Source organism: Corvus cornix, chromosome Z, assembly GCF_000738735.6.
Source record: "Corvus cornix cornix isolate S_Up_H32 chromosome Z, ASM73873v5, whole genome shotgun sequence".
NCBI lineage: Eukaryota > Metazoa > Chordata > Aves > Passeriformes > Corvidae > Corvus > Corvus cornix.
The window spans coordinates 51,617,442-51,641,947 of record NC_046357.1 but is presented as its reverse complement, the minus strand read 5'-3'; the positions used below and the strand labels follow the sequence as shown (position 1 = coordinate 51,641,947).

At 38.4% G+C, this 24,506-nt stretch overlaps 1 protein-coding gene across 1 annotated transcript in view; it reads right to left on the bottom strand.

Annotated features, from left to right (window-relative positions):
- Positions 1-24,506, bottom strand: part of TMC1 (transmembrane channel like 1) — an 84,420-nt gene that overhangs the window by 35,846 nt on the left and 24,068 nt on the right. Inside the window, exons 2-5 of the mRNA XM_019281875.2 lie at positions 23,003-23,171; positions 14,732-14,794; positions 14,227-14,590; positions 8,447-8,587 (exon numbers count right to left, since the gene is read on the bottom strand). Coding sequence (XP_019137420.1) covers positions 8,447-8,587; positions 14,227-14,590; positions 14,732-14,794; positions 23,003-23,036 — 602 coding nt within the window. The 5' untranslated portion in view covers positions 23,037-23,171. The remainder of the gene's footprint in view (positions 1-8,446; positions 8,588-14,226; positions 14,591-14,731; positions 14,795-23,002; positions 23,172-24,506) is intronic.

Here is a 24,506-nt window from a genome sequence, read left to right as displayed (position 1 = left end):
GTTTATGAAGGTATTTTCATGCTTCATGAAAGAAGCAGGAAGCAACTCCTTTAACTTTTTTATAAATTGCTTTCCCATACTTAAAAGTTTGTTGTATAAATCCTGAAAGAAATTACCTAAGTCCAAATAGTGGACTTGCAGTATTATTTTCATTTACACTGAATTTTACTCTGGTCTAATAACAATGAACTTTAATTTTTTGTTGTTGTTGTTAACAGAATTGCTGGTATTCATGCATTGACCATTAATGCACGCTGACCATGACAAGATGTTTCAAATATGCATTAAAAACTGCCAATAATGTTTCTAACTCTCGTGAAAAGCATCACATAGTTAATAATCATCATGTAATTAATGAAAGAGTAGCATGTGCTATATGGCCAAAAGAGTGGTGGTGAATGGAGTTAAATCCATCTGTCATCCAGTCACAGTGGTGTTCCCCAGGGCTCAGTACTGAGAACAGTCCTGTTTATTATCTTTATTGATGATCTGGAGGAGGGGACCAAGGGCACTCTCAGTCAGCTTGCCTCCTTAGAGGAGGTCATAGTGAAGAGGGACTCAGTCTCTTCTTCCAGGTACAAGTGACAGGACAAGAAGAAACAGTCTCAATTTGTTCCAGGAAAGGTTGAGATTGGATATTACAAAAAATTTCTTCACCAAAATGTTGTCAGACATTGCAACAGGCGGCCCAGGAAAGCAGCCAAATCACCATCCCTGGAGGTTTTCAAAAGATGTGTAAATATACTAATGAGGGGCTTGGCCTAGTGATGGACTTGACAGTGCTGGGTTAATGGTTGGACTCAAGGATCATAGGGTTCTTTTCCAATTTAAATTGGTTTGTATTACTGTTATGAAATCAAGATAATTTTTTTAAATAAATTACTTTGTAAAAGAATAGTGGAAGTCTTTTCCCATTGTTTGAATAAAAGAAATCAAGTTACCTTTGATGTTCTACAGGCATAGCTCATATTTTTGGTACATGGTGGATTCTACCAATAACATTCTAAATAACATTTTCATATTTCTTATGTTGCTGGAGCCATTAAACGGAATATGTATTCATTCTCTCCTCAGCTTTTCTTCCCCCACCAGCTCTGCAGCAGATTAGCCCCACTGACTAATTACTCCACTGACTAGTTACTCCTGACCTCTGTGGTTTGTAAGTTACTTAAACCTCCTGGCCTTAAAAGTTCAGCATCAACTTGGCACCATTCAGTCAGAGACCAGGCTTCCCACATCCTTTCCATGTCTGTGACACGTGTTCTTGTTAAATATCGTTCAACAGATTACTTAATTAAGGTTTCTACCTTGATGTCTAAACTATATAAATGAAAGACATCTATTTGTACATCCCTGCAGACTTTTGTCAAACTTTGTCCTTTCCTCCGTCTCTTTTGTCCTATAAATAAAATGTGAGAACAGGAAGAATGATCAAGTCTTAGAACTACTTTAGAAACCACAACAAAACCCAAAAGTACATATATACCTATTCATGCCCATCTGGAAGTAATGAGACTTCACAAACACAAGGATGTGTCAAAAACAACGCAGACCAACAAAACCAAGCTTTGTAATCACTGGTATCATGTGTTAGAGGTAAATTATCTGTATCACAAGATAGGCCAAAGTGTGCCCCTCTAGCTAACTGTGAATTTAAAGAAGCTTTAGAGAGAGCTTATTAATTGAATTACAGATGCAAGAACTAATAAATGTTTCAGAGGGCCAGGCATTATTGTCCCAGAGAAGCCTGAGTTAATTATTAATACGAGGTGTGGAGTTACAGCTTCCAAAGTGCGAGGTGTACGGTACCTCAGGCACTTCTGTGCTGCAGAGAGAGGATGCATTACAACTCTTAGAGCTTATTGCTAATGAATAGGATTCAAGAGGATTGATCACATTTTTCAGTAACAGGTCAGGAAGGTTTCAGATTCTAAGAACTAAAATCTCCATAAAAAGAAATGTCACATGAATCTTGATGATCCAGGACTTTTGCAAGTTTCAGAAGATTGGCTGAAAACAGAATTCAAAACAAATATTGTCAGGCACAGCTCACTTGAAAAGCAGTTCAGCAATAATAGTGGGAAAATTATAGTGTTATTTAATACCCAGCTGGCCTCCAAGACAACTGGCCTCCAGGATTGTCAGTATGTCCACAGTAAGAGAGATGAAATACTGATTGATGGGAGTACAAAGAGTGCAACAAAAGATTAGAAATTTCCACCATCTCGCACATGCACCTTATACGTCTTCGGGTTTGTACGCTTATAAAATAACCTATTTCTAATTCATTTGTCTTGATGGGTAATCTAAGTCCTGTAATAAAATGAATTATGCTACAAAAACACTGAAAAATCGCCGTAATATGTTTTGTCCCTAGCATGTGATCTGCTATGATGGAGTGTCCACATCAGTGGAAAAGGGAAGTCCATCATCCTGTTGGACCTAGTCCAAAGGAGAGCCACCAAGTTGCTCTCAGAGCAACTTAGTTAGAGGGATGGAGCCAGTCTCCCATGAGGAAAGCCTGAAGGAACTGGGTTGGCTCAGCCTGGAAAAGAGAAAGTTTCAAGGTGACCTAATTGTGGCCTTCCAGTACCTGAAGGGGGCCTGCAAGAAGGGGGAGTGACTTCTTATGAGAGAATGTAGTGACAGGACATGGGGGAATGGCTTCAAACTGAAATAGAGTAGGTTTGTATTAGAGATTAGGAACAAGTTCTTTCCTGTGAAGGTGGTGAAGTGCTGGCACAGGTTTCCCAGGGAAGTCATGTATGCCCCATCCCTGGAAGTGCTCAAGGCCAGGCTGGATGGGGTGCTGAGCAACCTGGTCTAGTGAAAGGTGCCCTTCCAATGGAAGGTGGGTTGGAATAAAATTATTTTTGAGGTCACTTCCAACCCAAACCGTTCCATGATTCTTTGTGAATAACCAATTCTGCACTGCTCTGATTTTCCTAGGGGAAAAAAAAAAGTAGTTCTCATGTTTCTCTTTATAGTGTGTGTTTAATTGGAAGTCCTTCAAAAAGCCTAAGCTTGAGGTTTTACTGTCTTTTTTTATATAACTTGTTATTTCAGTTGTTTTGATAGTGTACTAACTGTCTTGTGGCACAGTTTTAGAGAGAACAGCTGGCACATCTCTGGATTCTTGTGCTCAATTCTCTAATTATATGGTACCATAATAAACATTGCTGTTGGATATAAACTACCCAGTTACTAAAGAACTTTGTGTTTTTATAGTACAAATTTTTTTCTATCTTAAGTGTTATGAGGACTAATAAGGGGAGTGAGATGAGTATACCAGAGACACACACAGTAACACAGCATTTAAACACTTCCCTTTTCTTCACATGGGTGCAAAACTCAAGCAGAAAAATGCGCAAACAGGGATGCCATTCCCAAAATCCAACCCTCAGACTTAAGCTGGGATAGCTTTCCCTGAGGGGTTTCCAGTTTGCAGCAGCTGAAGCTCTGGCCCATTAATTTTAATTTTTTGTATCTTCTTCTAATCCAAAAATCATAGAATCATAAAATCTTCAAGGTTGGGAAAGACCTTTAAGAGACCTTATGTGCAACTGTCAAACCAGCACCACCACTGTAACCCCCAAAAACACTAAATCAAATCACTGAACACCAGATCCAGATGCCTATTGAAAACCTCCAGGGATGGTGACTCCACCACCTCCCTGGGCAACCTATTCCCATGCATGACCACCCTAAGAGTGACAATTTTTTCTAATATCTTATCTGAATCTCCCTCGTCTCAGCTTAAGGCCATTTCCTCTTGTCCTCTCACAGCAGGCACAGTTGCGGACACGGGCCCCCCACCTCACCACAGCCTCCTTTCAGGGAGTTGCAAAAAGCAATGGGGCCCCCCCGAGCCTCCTTGAGACTAAACAACCCCAGCTCCCTCAGGTGTCCCTCATGAGAGATGTTCTTCAGTTCTTTCAGGAGCCTCGTTGCCCTTCGCTGGACACGCTCCAGCCCCTCAATGTCCTTTTTAAAGTGAAGGGCCCAGAACTGAACACAGACTTGGGGTGTGGCCTCCCCAGCGCCCGGTACAGGTGCGTGATCGCTGCCCAGGTCCTGCTGGCCATGCTGTTCTTGATACAGGCCAGGATGCCATTGGCCTTCTTGGCCACCTGGGCACATTGCTGGCTCATGTTCAAGCAACACCTCAAGTTCCTCAAGTCCAAGCAACCTCTCAAGCCACCTCATGCCAAGCCTGTAGCACTGCATGGGGCTGCTGTAACCCCAGTGCAGGACCCAGCACTTGGCCTTGTTGAACTTCCTGCAGTTGTCCTCAGCCCACCGATCGAGCCTGTCCCTCTGCAGAGCCTTCCTACCCTTGAGCAGACCAACACTCCCACCCAACTTGGTGTCATCTGCAAGTTTAATGAGGGTGCAATCAACTCCAATGCCCAGATCATCAAGAAAATGTTAGACATTAGCAAAGCCAAAACTGAGCGGTGAAAAATACCACTAGTGACTGGTCATCAACTGGATTTATCTCCATTCACCACCAATCTCTGGGCCCGGACAAACAGCTAGTTTTTACCCCTTGAAGAGTCCGCCCATACAAGCCAGTTTTTCTGGAAGGGCTTTGGGAGACCGTGTCAAATGCTTTACTGAAGTCTAGATAGATGACATCCACAGACTTCCCTTCATGTACTAAGAGGGTCACTCTGTCATAGAAGGTGAACAAGGTGGCAAAGCACAACCTGCCCTTCTTAAATCCATGTTGGCTGGGCTTGATCCCCTGGTTGTCCTGCATAATGTCACTCAGGATAATATTTTCCATAAATTGCCTGGAACTGAGGTTAGGATGACAGGCCTGTAGCTCCCCAGATCATCCTTCTGATCCTTCTTGTAGATGAGTGTTACATGTGCTAATTTCTAATCAGCTGGAGCTTCTCCAGTTAACCAGGACTGCTGGTACATGATTGAGAGTGGTTTGTTCTTTCACCAGTTCCCTTATTCCTGTGGGGTGGTGTGGAGACACAGCTAGAAAGCAGAAGTGAGAGCACTGCTAAACTCATGTCAGAAGTGGACGCGCTAACACTGATAGGCCGCAAACCATGGCAGGCAGTACGGCCTACCAGGAAATAGCTAGAATAAGGGAATAGCATGCTTGGTATGTGTCAGTTAGTGCTAGCTTGTAGTTTTGCAACGTTATTAAGAAACATAGATATGGTTGTTACAGTAATTGCTGCTTATATAAGAATCTATTTTTAGTTACTGCTGAAAAGGTATAAATACTCAGCTCTGTATCAATAAAATTGCTTATTGCATCCAAGCAATCTGCCCTGTCTCTTCCATCGGTGACACCGTCCTGGATCACGCAACAGGGTGGATCCCACCAGGACACATAGACTTGTGCATGTCTAACTGGCATAACAGGGCACTAACCATCTTCTCCTGGACTATGGGGGCTTCACTCATTTCCCCATCACCAGCTTCCTGCTCAAGCAGCTGGGTACCATGAGGACAACTGGCCTTGATTTTGATGACTGAGACAAAGAAGGCATTAAGTACCTCTGCCTTTCCCTTTTTCCCTGTCATTGCACTACCCTTTGCATTCAACAAGTGGTGGACTCTCTTTCACCCTCCTTGTGTTGCAAAGGTATTTATAGAAACTTTTTTATTGTCTTTAGAATTAGAAGCCACTCAGGTTCTAGAAGGACTTTGGCCATTCTAATCTCCTCATACATGACCTTGCAACATCCTGGTAGTCTTCCCAGGTACCTGTCCCTCCTTCCAGAAACAATAGATTCTCTTTTTTTTTCCTGAGATCAAGCCTAAGATGTCTGTTTGGCCAGGCTGGCCTTTTTCCCTAATGACTTGTCTTCCCGCATGTGGGGCAGCCTGTTCCTGAATATTTAACAATTTCCTTTTTAAAGCACATCCAGCTGTCCTGGACTCCTTTGCCCTTCAGGACTGACTCCCAAGGGTCTCAATCAATCAATCAATCAGTCAGTCAATTTCCCCCTCTCTCTAAATCTCAGTCTTACAAGTAATAATTGATGGTTATTATCACCTGGTGGCTCTTCAGGTAACTTTGTGCTGACCTGAGTAGGCAGTGACAAGAAGAAATGTCACAAGTTCTCATCTCCCATAGAAAAGACAAAACAATATTATTCACAAACCATGTAAACTAGTAGAGGGAAAATTACTAGAACAAGAAAAGTCTTCTGAAGGAGAATATTTGTCTTGGAAATTATAAAAAGTCTGGACTCTAAGCACACTCATACTCTCAGTAGCACAGACCACTGTGTCTCCAGCCGACAGCCTAACAAGTCTATTGCATTGTGCCTAGGAGAGAGGTGATGTTGTTATAACATCTTTTCATCCCCCTCCACGTCTTCTTCCTCACTTTTTTCACTGTGAAGATCAAGAGTGGTTTAGAGGACCAGAATCCCTTCCCTTACCCTACTGGTGACACTGTTTCGGATGCAGCCCAGGACATGTTTGGTTTGCTGGGTTGCAAACCTGTATTGTAGGCTTTTCTTTGACTTCCCACCCACCAGCATCCCCAAGTGCTCCAAATGGCTGCTCTCCATCTGTTCATCCCCCAGCCTATATTGATGCCGCGGGTTGCCCCGAAAAAGTTGCAGCACTTGGTCTTGTTAAAGCCAATGAGATTCCCATGTGCCCACTTCTTGAGCTTGTCTGGGTCCCTCTGGATGGCATCTCATCCTTCAGGTTGATGTCATCTGCAAATTTTCTGAGGGTGCACTTGATTCCTCCATCTATGTCATTGATAAAGACATTAAATTGCACTGGTGCCAACACAGACCACCAAATGACACCATTTGTCAGTGATGTCCAAGCAGACATTGACCCATTGACGACCAGCTCCCTGGGTGTGACCATTCAGACAATTTCTTAGCAACCGTACCGCCCACCCATTTAATCTATATCTTTACAATTTAGAGAGAAGGATATTGTGGGGTACCATGTCAAAAAACCTTACAGAAGTCCATCTAAATGACACGTACAGCCCTTCCTTTGTTCACTGATGTAGTAACTTCTTCACAGAAGGTTTGTTCAGGCAGTTCTTTCCCTAGTGAAGTTGTGTTTATTGTCTCAATTCAGCTCCCCATCTTCCAAGAGCTTTAGCAGAGCTTCTAGGAGGATTTGTTCTGTGAATTATTGTGTTAATAGACTGGATGCATCTGTTTCTTCCAAGATCACTGCCCACAACTGGAAGTACAGAGGAAAAGATGACCTCTGCGCCAGCTTTCCTTACCAGATACCCCAAGGCCCAAAGCGTCTCTTGATCATCCTTGAGCTACATGGCACAGTGTCATCGCTACCCACTACATGGAAAACCAATAACAAACAATAGTCCAAGGGACATACCAAGTCAGGAAATTTTCTAGGAATTGCTAGGAATTATGGGATTGAAGAATGGCCATAAAAATAGCAGCTTTCTCCATAGGAAGAATACAAACAAGTACTAAGTTTATGTACGTGGGGATCCTTCAGTTATAGAGATCCAAAATCTATTCTGCTGCTTTATATTTTCTGAAATTTCTCTTACCTTCACAATGCTTCTACTTTACATCTCCTAGATACTGTTCTCTTCTGCCTCCTTTGGTTCCTTCCATTACCTCTATGCAAGTTTACCCTTTCCAAAATTACCTTACCTTTTAGAAGGACAAATCTGTAGACCTTCCATACCATATTTCATATGACTGTGTTTTCTGTCCATATTAAAATCTCTCTGCAGGACAGACTATCCTTTCTCTGCTAGCTATGTTTTGCTGGTATTTGGGTACTGCTGCAGTGAATGAGTTATCCAAAACAGGAGAGCACAAGAATTTTGTCAAAAGAATAAAGTTCTCTCTATTTACCCAGTTCGTGTGCTTGGTGGAAATTTAACTGTAAATGTATACTTCATTTTTGGCTTCCAAGTAAATATAACCATAGGTTTGCTAGGGCAAAATACAATTTCCTATGTGGCATACATAAAAATGAATGAAAGTCCAAGTTCTGCTTCCAACCAGTTTGCTTTTCTGTAAGTTAAAAAGTTTTTCTTTCCTAAAAGTCAGACTAGGAGATAAATCCTCTCTGCTCTCCCCAGAAATCTTGAGGTAATCTAGAAATTGCATCATTTTTCTGAGAAATATTAATGAGATATTAATCTTAGCAATGGAAGAATTTACCAACATCAACCTAATTGAAGAAAAGGAAAATATTTTGCACTGGCTTGTAAGGAAAATTCTGAAAACAAAAAGATATTAGCTTTCCATATTTGGTTTCAGCTCTACAGAGACAAGAAAGCACTGATCTGCAACACCATTTATCTCCATTTACTGTGACAACACATCCTAGGGAAGAGAGATTAGAGGTGGTTTGAAGCTAATTTTGTGAGTAGGTCCAGAACTAAAGTGAAAATTCAGAAAAACAGTGTAGAGCAGGATAGCACATATCCATTATGGAAATCAAACCATACTTAAGGACAGACAACTTCTTTTTCATCTTCCATGGCTTGTTTCGTAGTGTGGCAATGAGTTTCTTTTTTTCTTCTACCTCTTCTTTCAGCTTGGCCAGTTCCTCCTCTGTAATTGGTTCCTCCTCAGATTCAGAATCAGAGCTTCAAGCAAAAGCAGAAACAAAAAATACCATCAAAACTCAGATAGGACAAAAGTTTTCACAGAAAAACATACTTTGTGTTAATTTCATTTGAATTTGAGACTAGATAAACACCTCCACATTTGCACAGAAGGAAGGACACACTTCATTTACACTTGTTATTAATTTTAGTGTGAAAAGAAAAGCCTGCACACAAAGTGCAGAGCACTACACCTTCAGCATCTCAGGGACAGTGGACAGCACTCTTGGGGTAACATCTGACAGTCACTGATTTTTCCTGCAGCTGTAACTAGCCTCCTATGAGTCCAACCCAAACCCACCATGGTGAAGTGAGGATGCTGTAACTGCAGCCATAAAAGTGAACTCCTTCACTTTAGTGTGTCACAGTAGAAAGAAGAGACACTACAGCCAGAGCCAAGACAAATTTAAATACCAAATAACAGCCCATGCACTTAGCAAGGCAATAGCATTTCATAGACAGGAAGAATTCAAAGCCACATTGCAGCAAGACCACGAGAAAGCAGCAAGCACTCAAGGGAAGGAGATGCAATTGTAATGGCATCTCCAGGTATGTTGTGTCTGTGATCTGAACTTATCCATACATCAGTTTGCAGTATCTTTGCAAAGAACTGCCGATTAAAACAATATTCACTCTCCTAAAATCTGCATAGGTACCCTTTTCTGTCAGAAATCTTGCATCTCATATAATGGTATGTAGTAATTCATTAGCAACAGGTGTTTGCTCTTGTTATGCCAGCAAACAGGAAAATAATAAAAAGGAAATCATTAGATTCTGACTTTCTGCCCTAAAAGAGTTGACAGCGACAAGTACCACTAAGTGACGTCTTGGTACTAGCAGATTGATGCATTTCTATTTGTTCTTGCTGTGTTTTCTTTAGCTTCTTTTATTTGTTTGCTTGTTTGTTTGTTTGTTTTCTGACTATTTAAAACTGTACTGCAGGTTGGTTTGGTTTGTATTTTTTTTAATGGTTTTCTGGCTTGTTTGGGGACCAATTCTTTCAGACTTTATCAAGCAAGTAGTTTTCAGACTCTTTTGCTTATACTTCACCATTCTGAGAGTTTGATATCTGAAACCTGATGTGAGCCCTGAACGATTCATTACCTAATGCATAGGTTCTATCTCCTGGATAATTTAAAAATTATAAACCTTTTTTTCTACCAAAACAGTGTTTTTAGAGATCTAAATGACATAAATGACACAAGGGTTTACCAGTAAGAATATTCATAAGACTCAAAGCAAGCAAATAAAATAAAAACAAAATACTTTTTGAAACACAGGAAAATACGAATTTCTTATTGGTCATCTACCTATAGTCTTCATAAAATATACTTAATAATAGCAAAAAATTAGGGGAGGAGCTGAAAACTTTCAGACACACAGAAGTTAGCATAGGAAAGAAAGAGGCTGTCATAGCTGTGTGTCACCCTGCTATTAAAGGCTAAAATGCTGTTTATTATCATAGAGACATAGAATCATAGAATGGTCTGGGTTGGAAGGGACCTTAAAAACCATCTCTCTCCAACGCTCCCTGACATGCAAGTATGCCATTCACTAGATTAAGTTGCTCAGGACCCCATCCAGCCTGGCCTTCAATGCTCCCCAGTTGTGGGGCATCCACAGCTTCTCTGAACAACTTTTTCCAGTATTACACCACGCTCTGAGTAAAAGATTTCTTCCTAATATCTAATCTAAAGCAGTTCTCTTCCAGTTTAAAACTTTTGCCTCTTGTTCTGTCACTGTCTGGCCATGTAAAATGTCTTTCTCCCTCCTTTTTATAAGCTGCCTTAAGTCACTGGAAGGCCACAGTGAGATCTCCCCAGAACATTCTCTTCTCTAAGTTGAGCAATCCCAGTTCTCTCAACCTGTCTCGTAGGAGAGGTGCTCCAATGCTCAGAGAATCTTTGTGATCCATACTGAATAGACTGTCACCTTAGAAAGTTGAACCCATCAATCTTATACTTTCAGGCTTCACATGATAAAAAACAGTATCACGGAAAACTTAAACCTACATAAAGAAAAACTGCTACTGAACACCACATCTATTTATTGTCATACCAGTATTGTGAAGAGCGAGTTGAGAAAACTGAAGTCAAATGGATAGAGGATAACAAAGTGATTTGTGCATAAAATTTTGAGGGAGAACGCAAAGAGAGTCATGCCTTCAAGAAGAACGAAAGGGTTAAAAGAGTCTGGTTTAAGAGAGCTCAGAATCCATTGTTTCTATTAACTGCTTTGCATTTTACAAAGCAGAGTGACATGCCTGATATTAAATATTTCCTTTGATGGAAGATTGCTGGGTTATGCAAAGCTGGAATATGGTGGTTTACAATGCTGCAGAGAGAGGGTGGGAAATATGAGGCTTTGTCCTGATGCAGTGAGCTTATGGAGAAAAGGAAGCTTAACAAAACACAAGAGATCAGGTAGGGATAAAATGGACTTTGTGCCCTTTACCAACTACTGCTTTTTTTGTCTTTAGAAATAGATCCCATCTTCCATTCTTCACTTTCCTTTGGAACCAGAAAAATAATAAAAAATCCAAATTTCAGAGTTTTTTTAAGAAATCAGGATTTTCTAGTGTGTTTGTATTACGCAGCCAAACTTGGTGCAGTAACAGCAGACTTTTCCCCTTTAGCTCAAGAGGTGGAACCCCATGTTATTCAAGTCAGGAATTCAAAATTCCGTCTTCTGCAACCAAAAGTCTTAGCCTTTCATAAAAGGTTTTGATTCGTACATTTGAAGTCCAGAAGGGTTCATTGTGACCTGCAGGCTAACATACAGCATAAAGTGTCAGTAAATAACATGACATCAAGCCCCCATCTTCCTTGGCTCCAATTCAATACACATCTAAGTCAAAAGAACTCTTGAAATGACTGCTTCTTCAAGTTACATACATAACGGACTTCATTCTATTCATCTGTAGTTTGGTTTTATGACTTTATTAGACATCTCTGTTTTGGTTTTAGTTTCATCTTCTCTTTATGGATGTAAACTACTTTTCTCATTACTTCTGCTTCTAGCAGTAAAAATTAGGATGAAAATGTTTTCTTTGAGCTTGGACATTACAGGATAAGACTGGTACGACTTAGAGAGTATAGCGTGACAATTAAATAAATTTGACTAAGTTTGAAACCTTTCTTTCTAGGTTTTTGTGTAAATTCTATTTTTATGGGTAATCCCCATAGCATTGCCTCTCAGTTAGTGCTGTTCACTTAGCAAAAAGTAACAGTGTCTGTACTGCCTTAACCTTCCATGTACCTCTGGGCTTTTGCATAAGTTTTATACTCTCAAGTAAACCTAATAAAGGTCAGTTTATCTACTCACAGATAGAGCTATGCAATAGGAAAAATAGAATTCCTTTTCTAACAATTTTTTTTCCTCATGTGACTGCACACAGTTTCTAAGATCAGTCGGACAAAATGAAACAAGGCAGTAAAGAACTAAACGGTTTTTTAATCCATGAATCAGATCCCCAGAGTGAGACTAAGGGAGCAATTTATCATTGGTATTTTGGGGATGATGATTATGAACAGTGTAGAGTAGACCCTCCTCAAACCCTCATTTACAGGTAACAATCAGCCTCACCAACAACCACTAACATCTAAGAACAGAAGATTTAAAACCCAGCAAGAAAGAACTCCTTTCATCATGGAATCACCCTGTGAAACTCACTACCACAAATAAAACAAGAGCAGAATATTTAAGTTTTAATAAAACCAAAACAACTAAAGAAACTCTGCAAATCAATTCAGAGTTCTTCCAGGATTCGCTTATGTCCTTTAGGTAGAAAAAGTAGTGTGTGAAGAGATTTACCTGATTTAAATGAAAAGTACAGACCATGAAGCAGCAGATTCTAATGACGTACTGTGACCTCACCAAAATGGGAAATGTTGCTAAGTTTAGCAAAGGCCACAATGACAGCAGTAAATACAACATTATCTCTCTGTCAAATTGTTTCATTTTTTCTTTTAATGTGGGGAAATTTTTTTGGTGTTTTGTTTCTCAACTTCTGATTTCACTCTTTTAATGCTATTTCATGCTGAAACACCTTGGCAATTAAAAAACTGCATCAGCAAGGTCTATGCTTAAACAGTAGAGAGTATTTTTTGTGATAGGTCCTGTCCCAGGACAGTCCTCATGGACTTGCTAGACCGGCTGTATTCTATACTGCCAGCCTTCTTTTCTTTCCTGAAGCTTGGCAAATCCTTTGTCTGGATCACAGCCAAACAGACCACCAGCCTGCTATCCTTCATTTTTACATTATTTCATTTTTTCTTTTGAATATACTTTAAAATACTATTCTGAAGTATTTTCAGCAGCTCCTGTAAAAGTCTAAAAATACAATATTCTTGAGTTATCTTCTAGCGTGTCCTCAATTTTTCCTCAAATGTTGATAGGCTTACTACTTTAAGAACAAGGTCTTGTTCCAGGTATCAATTTCTAGTTATTTAGCCCAAAATTTAAGTATTTTAATATTAAGAACTTTGAAATGAAAAACTTTGTGCCCTCATTCAATTTTCTATTTTCAGTGACCTTTTTTAATTAACACTGAGTAAACGTTTACAATGAAGAAACCAATAAACAAAGGAACATAGGTTTGCACATTCAGGACTGTTGCTCTATGAGTACAGCAAACTGGGTGCAGGAGTGTAATTGCCACCATAGTGAAGAGCCAGCAGAAAAAAGATTTTAGCCATTCTCATCAGGAAGTGAAGTGAAGTAGAAATATACAGAAATGGGATCACAGACAAATTAATACAACAGCATATCTCACTGTATTTTTTTCTTTCCTTTTACTCCTGCTGTGCTCTCCAGTGATGCCTCTCGGAACAGAAAGAATTGTAAAAAGTGCTGAATGAGGAATGGGAGTTTCTCTTCCCCTCCACTGAGATAAGTGTGCCTAGCTCCATTTGCTCCCTTATACATTGCTCCCAGGGGCTTCTTCCCTCAAAAGCACAAGAACGGACAAGGAACAAGGGAATGCTAGGATGGCAGAGAAGTAGAAATATTTTTCTGAAGTGCTCCCTGTCATTGGAGTCTTCCAAAAACCCCAGGTGGTATTAGATGCTTTGAAAAGTTGTAAAGTGACATTTCAGAGGAAGCGAGTGGGAGACAGACTGGAAAATCTCATCTCAATTTTTGGTTCTGAGTTCTTGAAATTTTGGCACTGACCTTAAAAATATGGCTCAAAGCTGTCTGAGAAACAAGAATATGATCTTCTGAGAAGCATCAAGATTTTAGTTCTATATTGAAAATAAAACTTGGCTTTCTTGGAGGGTTATCAGCTTGGGGTTTGGGGCATTTCAGTTTTGCGGAAAGAAAAAAGCGGGGCAGATCTCACCTGTTATCACCTCTGTCCACCACTTTCACTTCTCCTCTGACATGTTTTCTCTAGAAAACAGCTCATAAACTTAGGATATAACTAGATATGATTTTCTGGAAAGTTTTCATTTCATTCAGCCAGCATTTCCTCATTGCAGGAGGAAAGAATATCTGTCCAGCTCTATTTGGCTGTCACAAGGGACTCATATTGACTCTTGGTATTTCGCAGTTATAAATGAAAACAGGTTTTATGTAAGATAACTATGGTTTTATTATAAGAAAAAAAGTAACTTCATTACCCTGATCCTGATTTCTTTTTGTCTTTTTTCTTCTTGTTGGCCTTTTCTTTTTTCCCTTTTTTATCAGCCTTTTTGTCCACTTCCTTCTCATTTTTACCCTTCCCACTTTTACCCCCTTTCTCGTCTTCCTCTTCTTCATCATCTTCCTTGGATTTCTGATTTTCCTGGTTCTTTCTGGATTTTGCAGGTTCCATATCAGAATCACTGGCCTCATTTCCAGCTGGTCGTCCTCGTCTACGGTTTCTGTGCCTGCGATGCCCAGCTCTCCTTGTCCCATCTTCATCATCCTCATCCTCCTCATCACCATGCCTATCTCTCCCTCTGGCACGTCCCCTTCTGGTTCTTGGTGTTGCTCTCTTCCTCCCTTTATTTGTGATTGATTAAAAAAATTAAAAACACATGAGAGAATGGGAGTATGTCAGAAGGAGACCATTCTTCCTCCTTCATTCTTATGAATAATCAGAAAGCATCTGTGTCTGGCCTCAAAATAATCCACATTACTGACCTGTTCCTTTGACAGTTTCTTCATTCTCAACTGCACTGCCTTCTTCATTGTCATCACTTCCATCTGTGAAATGAAAAGAAAGGCCAGTGCATGTGAAGAGTAGATCAATCATTAGGAATGCAGGGCTTTCAAGAAATTCTTGGCAATTACTGCTTTATATTTCTTTACAACATTTTACGAACCCAGCTTTTTGGAACATGGCAAATAGTTTTCAAGAGGTAAATGAAGATAGAAAAAACAGTTACACTTTCCTTCAGCACTCAGATAAATAAACCTCAAAGGGATGCTGGGAAGAACTCTTTCTCGTGGAAGAAATAGATAGGAAAGGAGGATGCTAAAAATACCCTAAAATTTGGAGAACAAGGATGAAAATGCTTCTCAGAAAATTCTCTGAGATTTTCTTAAACATGAAAGATCAAACACTGACTGAGATTAAAAAATACTGAAAGAATCATTTTGTGATTTGACTGACTGGAGGGCATGAAGATCCAGAGCTGCAGCATAGCTGAAGAGTGCAGTTCCAGAAGAAAGAGAAGACCTACTCTCAGTTCCAGCAACCAAATCTCTAAGCACAGTGACAAAACTTGATCCAGCTCTACCACAATCCTATTCTACCACTCTACCGCATGAGATGATTTTAACATTGAAGGCTTTAGAGGGATAGTCTATTTATAGAAGATTGTAGTGAGTCTCCTTAGAAACATCTTTGATTTGGAGTGGATCTCTTGCTTAATTTTTCATTCTCTGTAAGTTCAACAAGAGACAGTGTCTGCGCTACCCATCAATAAGTAGAAAATTATCCACTTCATTTGCCTGGTACACTTTGAAACTGCAATCATGGATTTATAGAGAATAAATTAAAATACTCTCATGTATTATATATATCATAATATCTAATTAATATCTAATTAATGTGCTCTTTGAATACATTGGTATGGACATATTACTTAACGGGTTATTTCTGAAACTGCTACTGATATTCCCTAGCAAAATTTCTTCAGAAGCAATATCTGAGAAGCCAGGTTCTAATGGGCTCTTTTAAGGTATCCTTGAGCTTTTACGCATGGGAAAGCACTTTAGATACATCAGTGGTATTTACAGAAATAGATGATAGTAGGAAATTAAAGAGAAGGCTAAGAGAGATTACCATGAAACAGTAGAAGTAGGTAGCAGTCATTCCACACCTATATAATCTGCATGTTCCATGTGTATATTGTCCAGCTTTCCCTCTGGATAGGTGATAGGTGATGATCCATATAGTTGCATTTTTTTGGGAAGAAACTGTAGGTATCTTCCTTTTTCATTCATCTCTAACATTTCTGAATTTTTCTTTATATTCTTTCTTCACACATTCCCTGGTTCCCCAATTTCTTTTATAAATATTACTAAGATGCTAGTGACTCATTGAAAATTTATATACAAATTGGTTTATTTAGGGACTGCTGTAGCAAACTATGAAGGGCAACTTCTTGACTTTGCCTAGTATCAAAAAAAATGAGTAAAAGATGTAAGGCTGCAAACAAGAAGGAATCCAGGGTCTTGTTTCACTATGTGCAGCTATAGGAAAAGAGTTATTAACTAGAATTTAAGTAACATATTTAAACTGGGTATAACTTCCCTATGCAAAACATTTAATTGTAACTAACACTTTCTACCATTTCTACAACATCTGCACCACGATTTTTAAGATTATGCAAAAATATTGTCATTCGATATCACCATTGAAATGTGGCAATAAGTGTTCCTTTGTTCTGCCTGGACACATACCTTCTGCTGCTGACAGTAACAGGATCTCCTTTGATAAAGACCATTGTGCTGCTAATGAAAGCTTGCAAAGATGAAGACAGACACCTCTAAAGAGATACTTCACATGCCACACTAGGGCACTACTTCTTATCGAAACAAATGCTTTGGCTGATCTCCTATGGCCAAAGAGAAATGCCCAGAAAAGAAAAGTACTTTATGGGTTAGAGATTGGCCTCAGTGCAGAGTCTGATGAGGCCATACAACCAGCAGACAAATGGAAGTTTATCATATATACTGGACCATGCATTAGCAGTGAAGTTTACCAATCTTGAGTCGACATCATATTGGCATAACAATAACAGTGACAAGGGATTGTGAGACACAGAGACTTAAACAAGGTAGAAGATAGCTGTTGGAGTCTGTTTAATTCTAGTAGCATAAGGATAACAGATTTACTACACTGAAAATTTGAGAAAAAATTCTAAGCTAATTTACAGATTTTAGAGTGCTTGAAAAAAAAGCATGGAAAACACTGCTAGGGTGAGCATATCCGAATGTTAAGTTCTATGTGTTAAAGGTTTTTTTCATCTAAATTACCAGGTACATGAGTGATAAAGAATGATTTTTTAAAAAATAAAGAAAAAGCCTAAAATCAAACAGAAATAGCTATTGCCACAAAACAAACCTAGAAAGCAAGACCAGTGATTACATGGAATTATGCAGCTGAAAGTGGGTACTATAAACATGCCCAGCAAGAACTAGTGCAGCTTCAAAATTTGTGTCTGCAAAGATTTAAAATTGTATCTCCAAACTGAACTTCACATAGAGATAAGCTATGTTACTATGAAGACTGTTAGAGGTGTGTTCTTCTCATTCCAGTGTGTCTACAAAATAAGAGACCTCTTCCACATCTTTGGCTAGGACATAGATGCATGCAGAGAGCTTTTTGCTCAAGCTCAAGGTAGAACTAAAGGTTACTGACTTGTGACAGTTGTGATAGCAGTTCATGTTGCTTAGAAGAGAAAAAAATCACTGAAGAGAGGGACTGGAAGATCTTTACCACCCCTGAGAATTGTCCTGAACCACATACGTGCATGGGTTCATGTAAGCTACACAGCCACCTCACACTGCATTCACACTACAGCTACCCCTGGCAACTTGCATTTCAGACAAGCTGTATTAATAACTGGTTTTTGTGTCTGTTTTGCATTTATTTATATCTTTATATATAAAGACCAGTGTTGATAGCTGGCTGGGTATTTGAGTAACAAGAGATAAATATACATTACCGTATGTAACATTATTATTACCATCTTTAATGATGATGATGATGATGATGATTATTATTATTATTATTATTATTATTATTATTAAGCTATTTCAGGTCATAAACTCCGTGATACTTTTCAAAGAGGAAAGGAACAGGCTGGGCAGTTCACAATGGAGCAGTTCAGGTGCTTGCATGAAAGCCTGTCTCAATGAACTATCGCAGAAGCATTTTAACAATACACAAATTATGCTTCATGATGACACTATATCTAAATGCAGTTTAGCAGTTAATTTAAATGTTCTGCTATAAACCACAACATAGAGAAACAGTGGAGTACGTTCCTCAGGCACTGTATTGTTATCCTAAAGAAAGATGAAATGCATATTTTATGCTTTGGATTGTTGAAGTTAAATGGTAGTATTCGTTGCAGGAACAAAATCCTCACTATATGGGAAAATCATATATTGAGGGAATATTTAAACAGATCGTGTGATCCCACTTATCAAAAGTTCAGTGAATCCTCCTGTAAAAATAACTAAGTATCACGAAAGCACTGTCTAGAATTACTAATTTTTCCAGAAGAGGGTTGATAGAACCCCTTATCTTCACATCATTAATATTCATAGTCTAATAGCAGCCTTTGACTCAGCTAACTTGAGTTAGTGTGACCCAGAGCAAAAGCTCAACTTCTACATCTTCCAGGATACATCATCTTGTCCTAATGACAAGATCTGTATTTGCATATAGATCATTAAGTATGTTTGAAGATATAGTCCATAAGTCCTTTTACTCTAGGAAATCCAATCACTTTCTTATTTTTTTTTTTCACAGCTGTTTAAGGGAAACTTTCTCATCTTTCTAGATTAAGGGCAGTGATAGTGTAATCTAAGTAAGCTATCATTTTACCTGAAGTCTTATTTAGACTATAGCCATATATAAGACTACAAGACTTAAAGATGGTGTCCTGAATATGGGCTCAGACTAACCTGTAAGTCACAGCCACAAGGCAGAATATCAGACAGCTCAGGAGAGTGCTCCAAACATTGACATGTTGGCTGCTGAGGAAACGAAGGACAGAAAAAAATGCATAACACCATAGTCTTTGTTCTATGAGGTGTCTATTTAGTAGATCATAAGGATTGTTTTATCCTTACCTTGTTTTCCCAAGCTGTTCATACACCTTCTATCAGAAGCTACTACCCGGATTTCATGCTTTGGATTTTTTAAAACTTATTCTGTACTGACATAGTTTTCAGGATCTTTCACTGTGAGAGGGATAATCATTCTTGAAACTAATTCGTACAACATGGCCCAGTCTTGTAATATCTGTGCTCCCACTATTACTGTGTAAAGCTGCTAAGCAACTCTGCATTTTGATGCTACAAAAAATTCAGTGGAATGCAAAGTAACCTATATATCAAAAAATGCTGTGTGACTTTTTATATATGCCATAAAATAAATTCCTACTTTATTAATTAATTGTCAAGCCAGTTAAATGGATCATCTACCAACAGAGCCTTGTAAGCAATTACTGTGTTTTCCTCTGAATTGGACCACATCTTTTCAGTGCTGGAAGGACATCAGCCTACATGGATAATAAACCGAGTGTCCAACACAAGGAAATGTCAGAAATGCAAGATTGTATTAGACAATAAATGCCTGTTAAGTACTAGTCAAAAAGAGGGAAGAGTTTTGTAATATTCAGTTGTACATATTTACGCACACTTCCAAATTATTCTTCCTGATCATTGAAACATGAGAGTATCTCACAACACTTCTGTAACAATAAATATCACTAGAAGTAACACCCTTCTGGTGAAATACACCACAAATCAAATATCAAGATATCACAGAATGTTGTAAAGTGAATTAGTGCAGACTTCAACATCCAAGATTTGAGACCATAACACTAGAGACCCCATACTCTTAGTCTCTTTCCAGACTTTGGGAAGAACACCTTGGCCCACCTTGGGCACAAAAGATGAGAGCTTGAAACACAGAAATCTCAAATAAAAATTACATTTATAGAGCAACCATAGCACTCAGTATGTGAGACCATGCTTTATTTTTCCTCTGTTTTTCCCAGTAAGTGTCACAAATTTTACTTCCAATGAACAAAAATAAAAATTACACAACTCAAAAAATGTACCCTGACCAGCAGTAGCTATGAATTTATAAAGTAAAATATAATTACTATTCAGCTACACAGAAACTGTCTAATATATTGCTTATTTTTCCCACCTAAATTGGCAATATCATAAATACTAAAGTAGGCAGAATATTTATGCTACAATGTCATAATGACACCAGGATCTTGGAAGACTTACTAATGTACATGCTGTGCCCTGAAAGCCTATATGGCTAAAGAGTTTCCAGAAATTGTCTCAGGGGAAATGAGTTTTCCCTCTCTGCAGCAAAGAAAATTTGCCCACCTAGCTGTAACCCACGCAGTATTTGAAAACTGCACCTGGGCACCACAGGGAGCAAATGAAATCCATTCAATTCACATCCATAAATAGCTCATTTTTTCTCAATTGGTAAGAAAAAATTACTGATTTTCTACTGAAAGGACAGAGACTGATCTAACATAGGTCATGTTGACACTGTAGCTAGCATGGGGCACATCATCTGATTACATTCTCCTCTTCCCAGTTTCCTTCTGGGCTGTACTCACACATAGCAAGGTTTGAGCTGGCTCTCAGTTTGTGAGTCAGGACTTTTTCTAGGCTAATCTTCCCTTCAGGGATAAATAAGTTACTTATTGCTTGATTTCCGTGCAAGTATTTTAGGCCAAATCTGATTTTACGGCTATAAAGCTTACAAAAGGTAGAGGAGGAAGACAACTGAGTGAGAAGCCCCACAGTATTTCACCCCCTTCAGGGAGACATGCACAAAAATTTCCAGGCCTCTGTATCTTACTCCATCTCTGTGGATACACCTATGTTCCCGTACCTGTGCCTGACAAAGATCTACCTCGGAGTGTTTTGCCTTATCCAAGGCTAGAGAGATTACAAACTTGCAGGATCCATTGGTTACTGCAATAAAACAACAAGGAGACGTGACACTTGCATTTGGTCTCCATCACACAATGGTGTAGTGGTGGGCAATTTTTCACTTTTGTTGCAGTCTTTACTGCAAGAATTAGGGTCAGAATACTAAGTGTTCAGTGCACTCTGAGAAGTCTGAGACTGCAGTAAACCATACCAGTCTGGCCTTTTCTGGTTCTGAAATGGGATTTATTTCGCTCGTTGTCATTCACTAATAATACTGTTAAAATGGGAAGAACACTTGATAATATGGAGAAAAGAGTTTATGTTCAAGTTACAAATGTTCTTAGTGAATCTGAAGGCAATTTTATTTCTTGCTATCTCATGAGAATAAGGCTCTTTAAAGGTTGATAACTAGAGCTGACCAGCTCATCATATATTCTTTTTACTATATTTAGAAGGTAATAGGCACTTTTCAACTGCTCCCTTTCAGAAATCCACTCTGAAGATTTTTGGCCAAGGTTGTCTTTTCCTGTATGAGATGCCAGGAACAATGAGTTCACATTCATGAACTCAGTATAATGAACCATACATCTTCTACTACTTTGGACTTAGCAGCAGGCATGTTATGACACAAGAAGAATCACCAAACCAAGAATGGTTTCACTGGTGATAAAGATATCAAAAAGCAAAAATGCATTATTTGAAAGTTTTGCAAGAATATTCCTCAGGACTATCAGCAGTGATGAAACAAACCCTCCTGGAAAGAAACTGCAACTAGATTAGTTCCTGAACTCTGTGCTGCATAACTCCAGCCCTTGGAACTTTTTAAGTTAGAAGTGGATTGAGAACTGCATTCTGAAAGTGTCTCATAGTTACTTGTAATAGAGTTTTCAAGTGTTCTGAAATCAGAATGCAGTCCTAAGTTTATTCACATGATCTCATCTCCAAATACACGCGTATCTGTCATTGTTAGATTTTATTGTAAATTATATATACAAGATAAATGTTCATTTAAAAAAGTGTCAAAGAGTGATCATGATTCCGCAACAAAATTCTTTACCTTCTCCAGGTAAAAAGTGTGCAGCATTGACTTGCCATGGGAATTATATCCTCTATAATTTGAATTAATAATAAAGTCACAGAATCACCATACAAGTCAGCTATTTTCAAGTAAAAGGCAGATGTTTATGGCAAACTTAGAACCCTTTTAGTCTTAGAATTTGTTCATTATAAATGCATATAAAAATATATATGTTTTATGGTCATGCTCACAATGTTTCTTATGGAGATAAAAATTCTTTTGTAGCCATTAAGGATTTTGCCTATGCTGCATTAAATTCTGTGATTCTCTTATGTCAAAATGAGATCCATTAGCATATACTGCTTGAAAATTAAATTGGTCAGTAAAGGGTCTTGTAGAAAAAAATCGGGGTGAAGAAAAATAACAGAGGAGATCAGACAATAAAAGGAAAGAAAATGGGATGGACTTCTAAAATGAATGGTGTGTTATACTCCGTCAAAATGCTCAGCAGTCCCTTCTGCTATTTTCTATAGTAGTAGAACATATTTTCTTACTATTGAGTGCTCCAATTATGGATTAAAAATCTAGAAAGACCTGGTTTGTAGTACCAGCCCTGGTACTTAGCAAGAGCTAAAGAATAAGACCCCTGGAAGTTTTCTTCCATGCTGACAATAAGAAATATCATGCTTGTTGCATACAACAGAGATCGTTGCTTTAGAAAGAGTAGTACTGCTCATGAGAGCTGAGAGCACTTCCCATATTAGACTTGCCTTGCACATTGCCAATACAAGCCATTAGCCATTATTATCCTACAAAAACCTTTCTTAGATCTAGAACAGTATAGTATCACTATGGAAATATTGTTAATCTTACTGTAAAGAAAGTTCGACATTTCATACTAAATATTGAAAGCTATAAGAAAAGGAGGCATTGTTTTTGTGCACCTTAGAGAAGCCACAAAATAACACTGTTTTCCTAGTCTTTCCTACAAACCACATATAAATGTAAGACAAGTAACAGGGCTGTGGTCACAATCTTTTGATTTACTAATCAGTGGAAAGCCACACTACCATGCTACAACTAGCAAATTCCAAATAAGACACATCATTGAACAAAAGATAATGAATTGTGACTAACAAGATTTTATATTAAAAAGAAGTAGAAAAAACCAAAACTTGCACACTGTTGAGCTACATGCAGAAAATGAATATGTGCTTAAGTTGCATAATTATATTTGTAATTACCGTTTCCTTCTGTTGACTTGTCCTGTTTGGTCATTGTGATATTTCACAGGGCTGCTGCAGGTGCTCCCTATACAGGAGAGCGTCTGGAGGCTGAGTGGTTCAAGATGAAGCACACCACAATATCATCCTCTTTGTCACCGAATGGATGGTGCTGGTGAAGTTTCACCCACTGAAATATAAGAAGATACTAATTTCGTAAGTGATGAATCTTTCATGAATGTTTAGTTTACTATTTAGCTTTGGCATGCTAGGATTAAAAGAATCAAAGAAGTTATTCACCTTCTTTATTATTATTGCTGAAAAAACTCTTCTGCAATGTACTTACTTATGACTAACACTAACATTTAAGTGCTTAAGTGCCTTACTGAGGAAGGAGGTTGCACAATGTCCACATGAGTATGCTCTCATGCTGTATACCAACCTACAGGTCTGCATGTGGAGGAAGATACGTAGATTATTTTTCTGTCAGGAAAGTGAGTTTTTACCTTAGACATGCTTAAATTTCATAGGTTTAATAGAACAGCCTGACACTGATTTAAAAAATCTTAGCAAAATTAGCCAGATTCTGATATATCAGCTGGTTTACATTTGCATCTCCTTGCAGTTCTATTAGGACTCTCACTTCCAGATATTATGCCCTAAATTTACCAGTTTTACCCAGATTGGCCTTTTATTTAAATTAACAGTGAAAGAAAGACAAAATGTAGTTTACAAGACAAGTCAGGCTTGGAAGTAAAAATCTGGAAGACTATATTACAAATAGAACATGAAATGCAATTCTTGCATTAAGTATTTGTATTTAACTAGATGATTCCATCATAACTTCTTATGTGAAATTCTTTCAGTGTCATCCAGCTGAAAAAGGGTGTAAGCATCTGCAGAATAGCTTACCTTCTCAGATGCTCCTCAGTGGTTTCTGGATCCTCTTACACTCACAGCTATGAAAGCCATTTTTTTTCTTTGGAGCTGTCATTCAGGTGTCTGGAGGAAGTTTATCTGGAAACTAATCCAGTGATGATAGCTACTTTACCTTTTCATTTTCAAACTTTAGCATTGGGCTGAGGTTTGTTTTGTTTTGAAACATATGCCTATTTCTGTTAGAACATTAAAATCACACATTTGAAATATTCCTGAAGAGATTAAGCTTGCCTTTACAATTATAAGAGTCCCTGTGCTATAAAATATGTTCTCTGAACTAGTATTATTTCCTTTTGCTGCATTCTTATATTAGTCATTGCATAACATCTTAGATCCTGTGTTTTTATATACTTGGAAAAGACTTCTAATGCAAAATAAGAAATTTAAGAAAGCACTCAAATAATCGCTGAATATCCCTAGTTAGACTATGTTTTAAGTATTCAGAGAAGTAATAATCCTGTTCTAAAAATTCATTTGGTAGACTTCTGTATTTCTTCAATAACAGAAAGAAGAACATCTTGGGAAGAATGATGAGCATGGATTCCCAAGCATTTGCAAAAAGAAACAGTCAAAAAATTCTAACAAG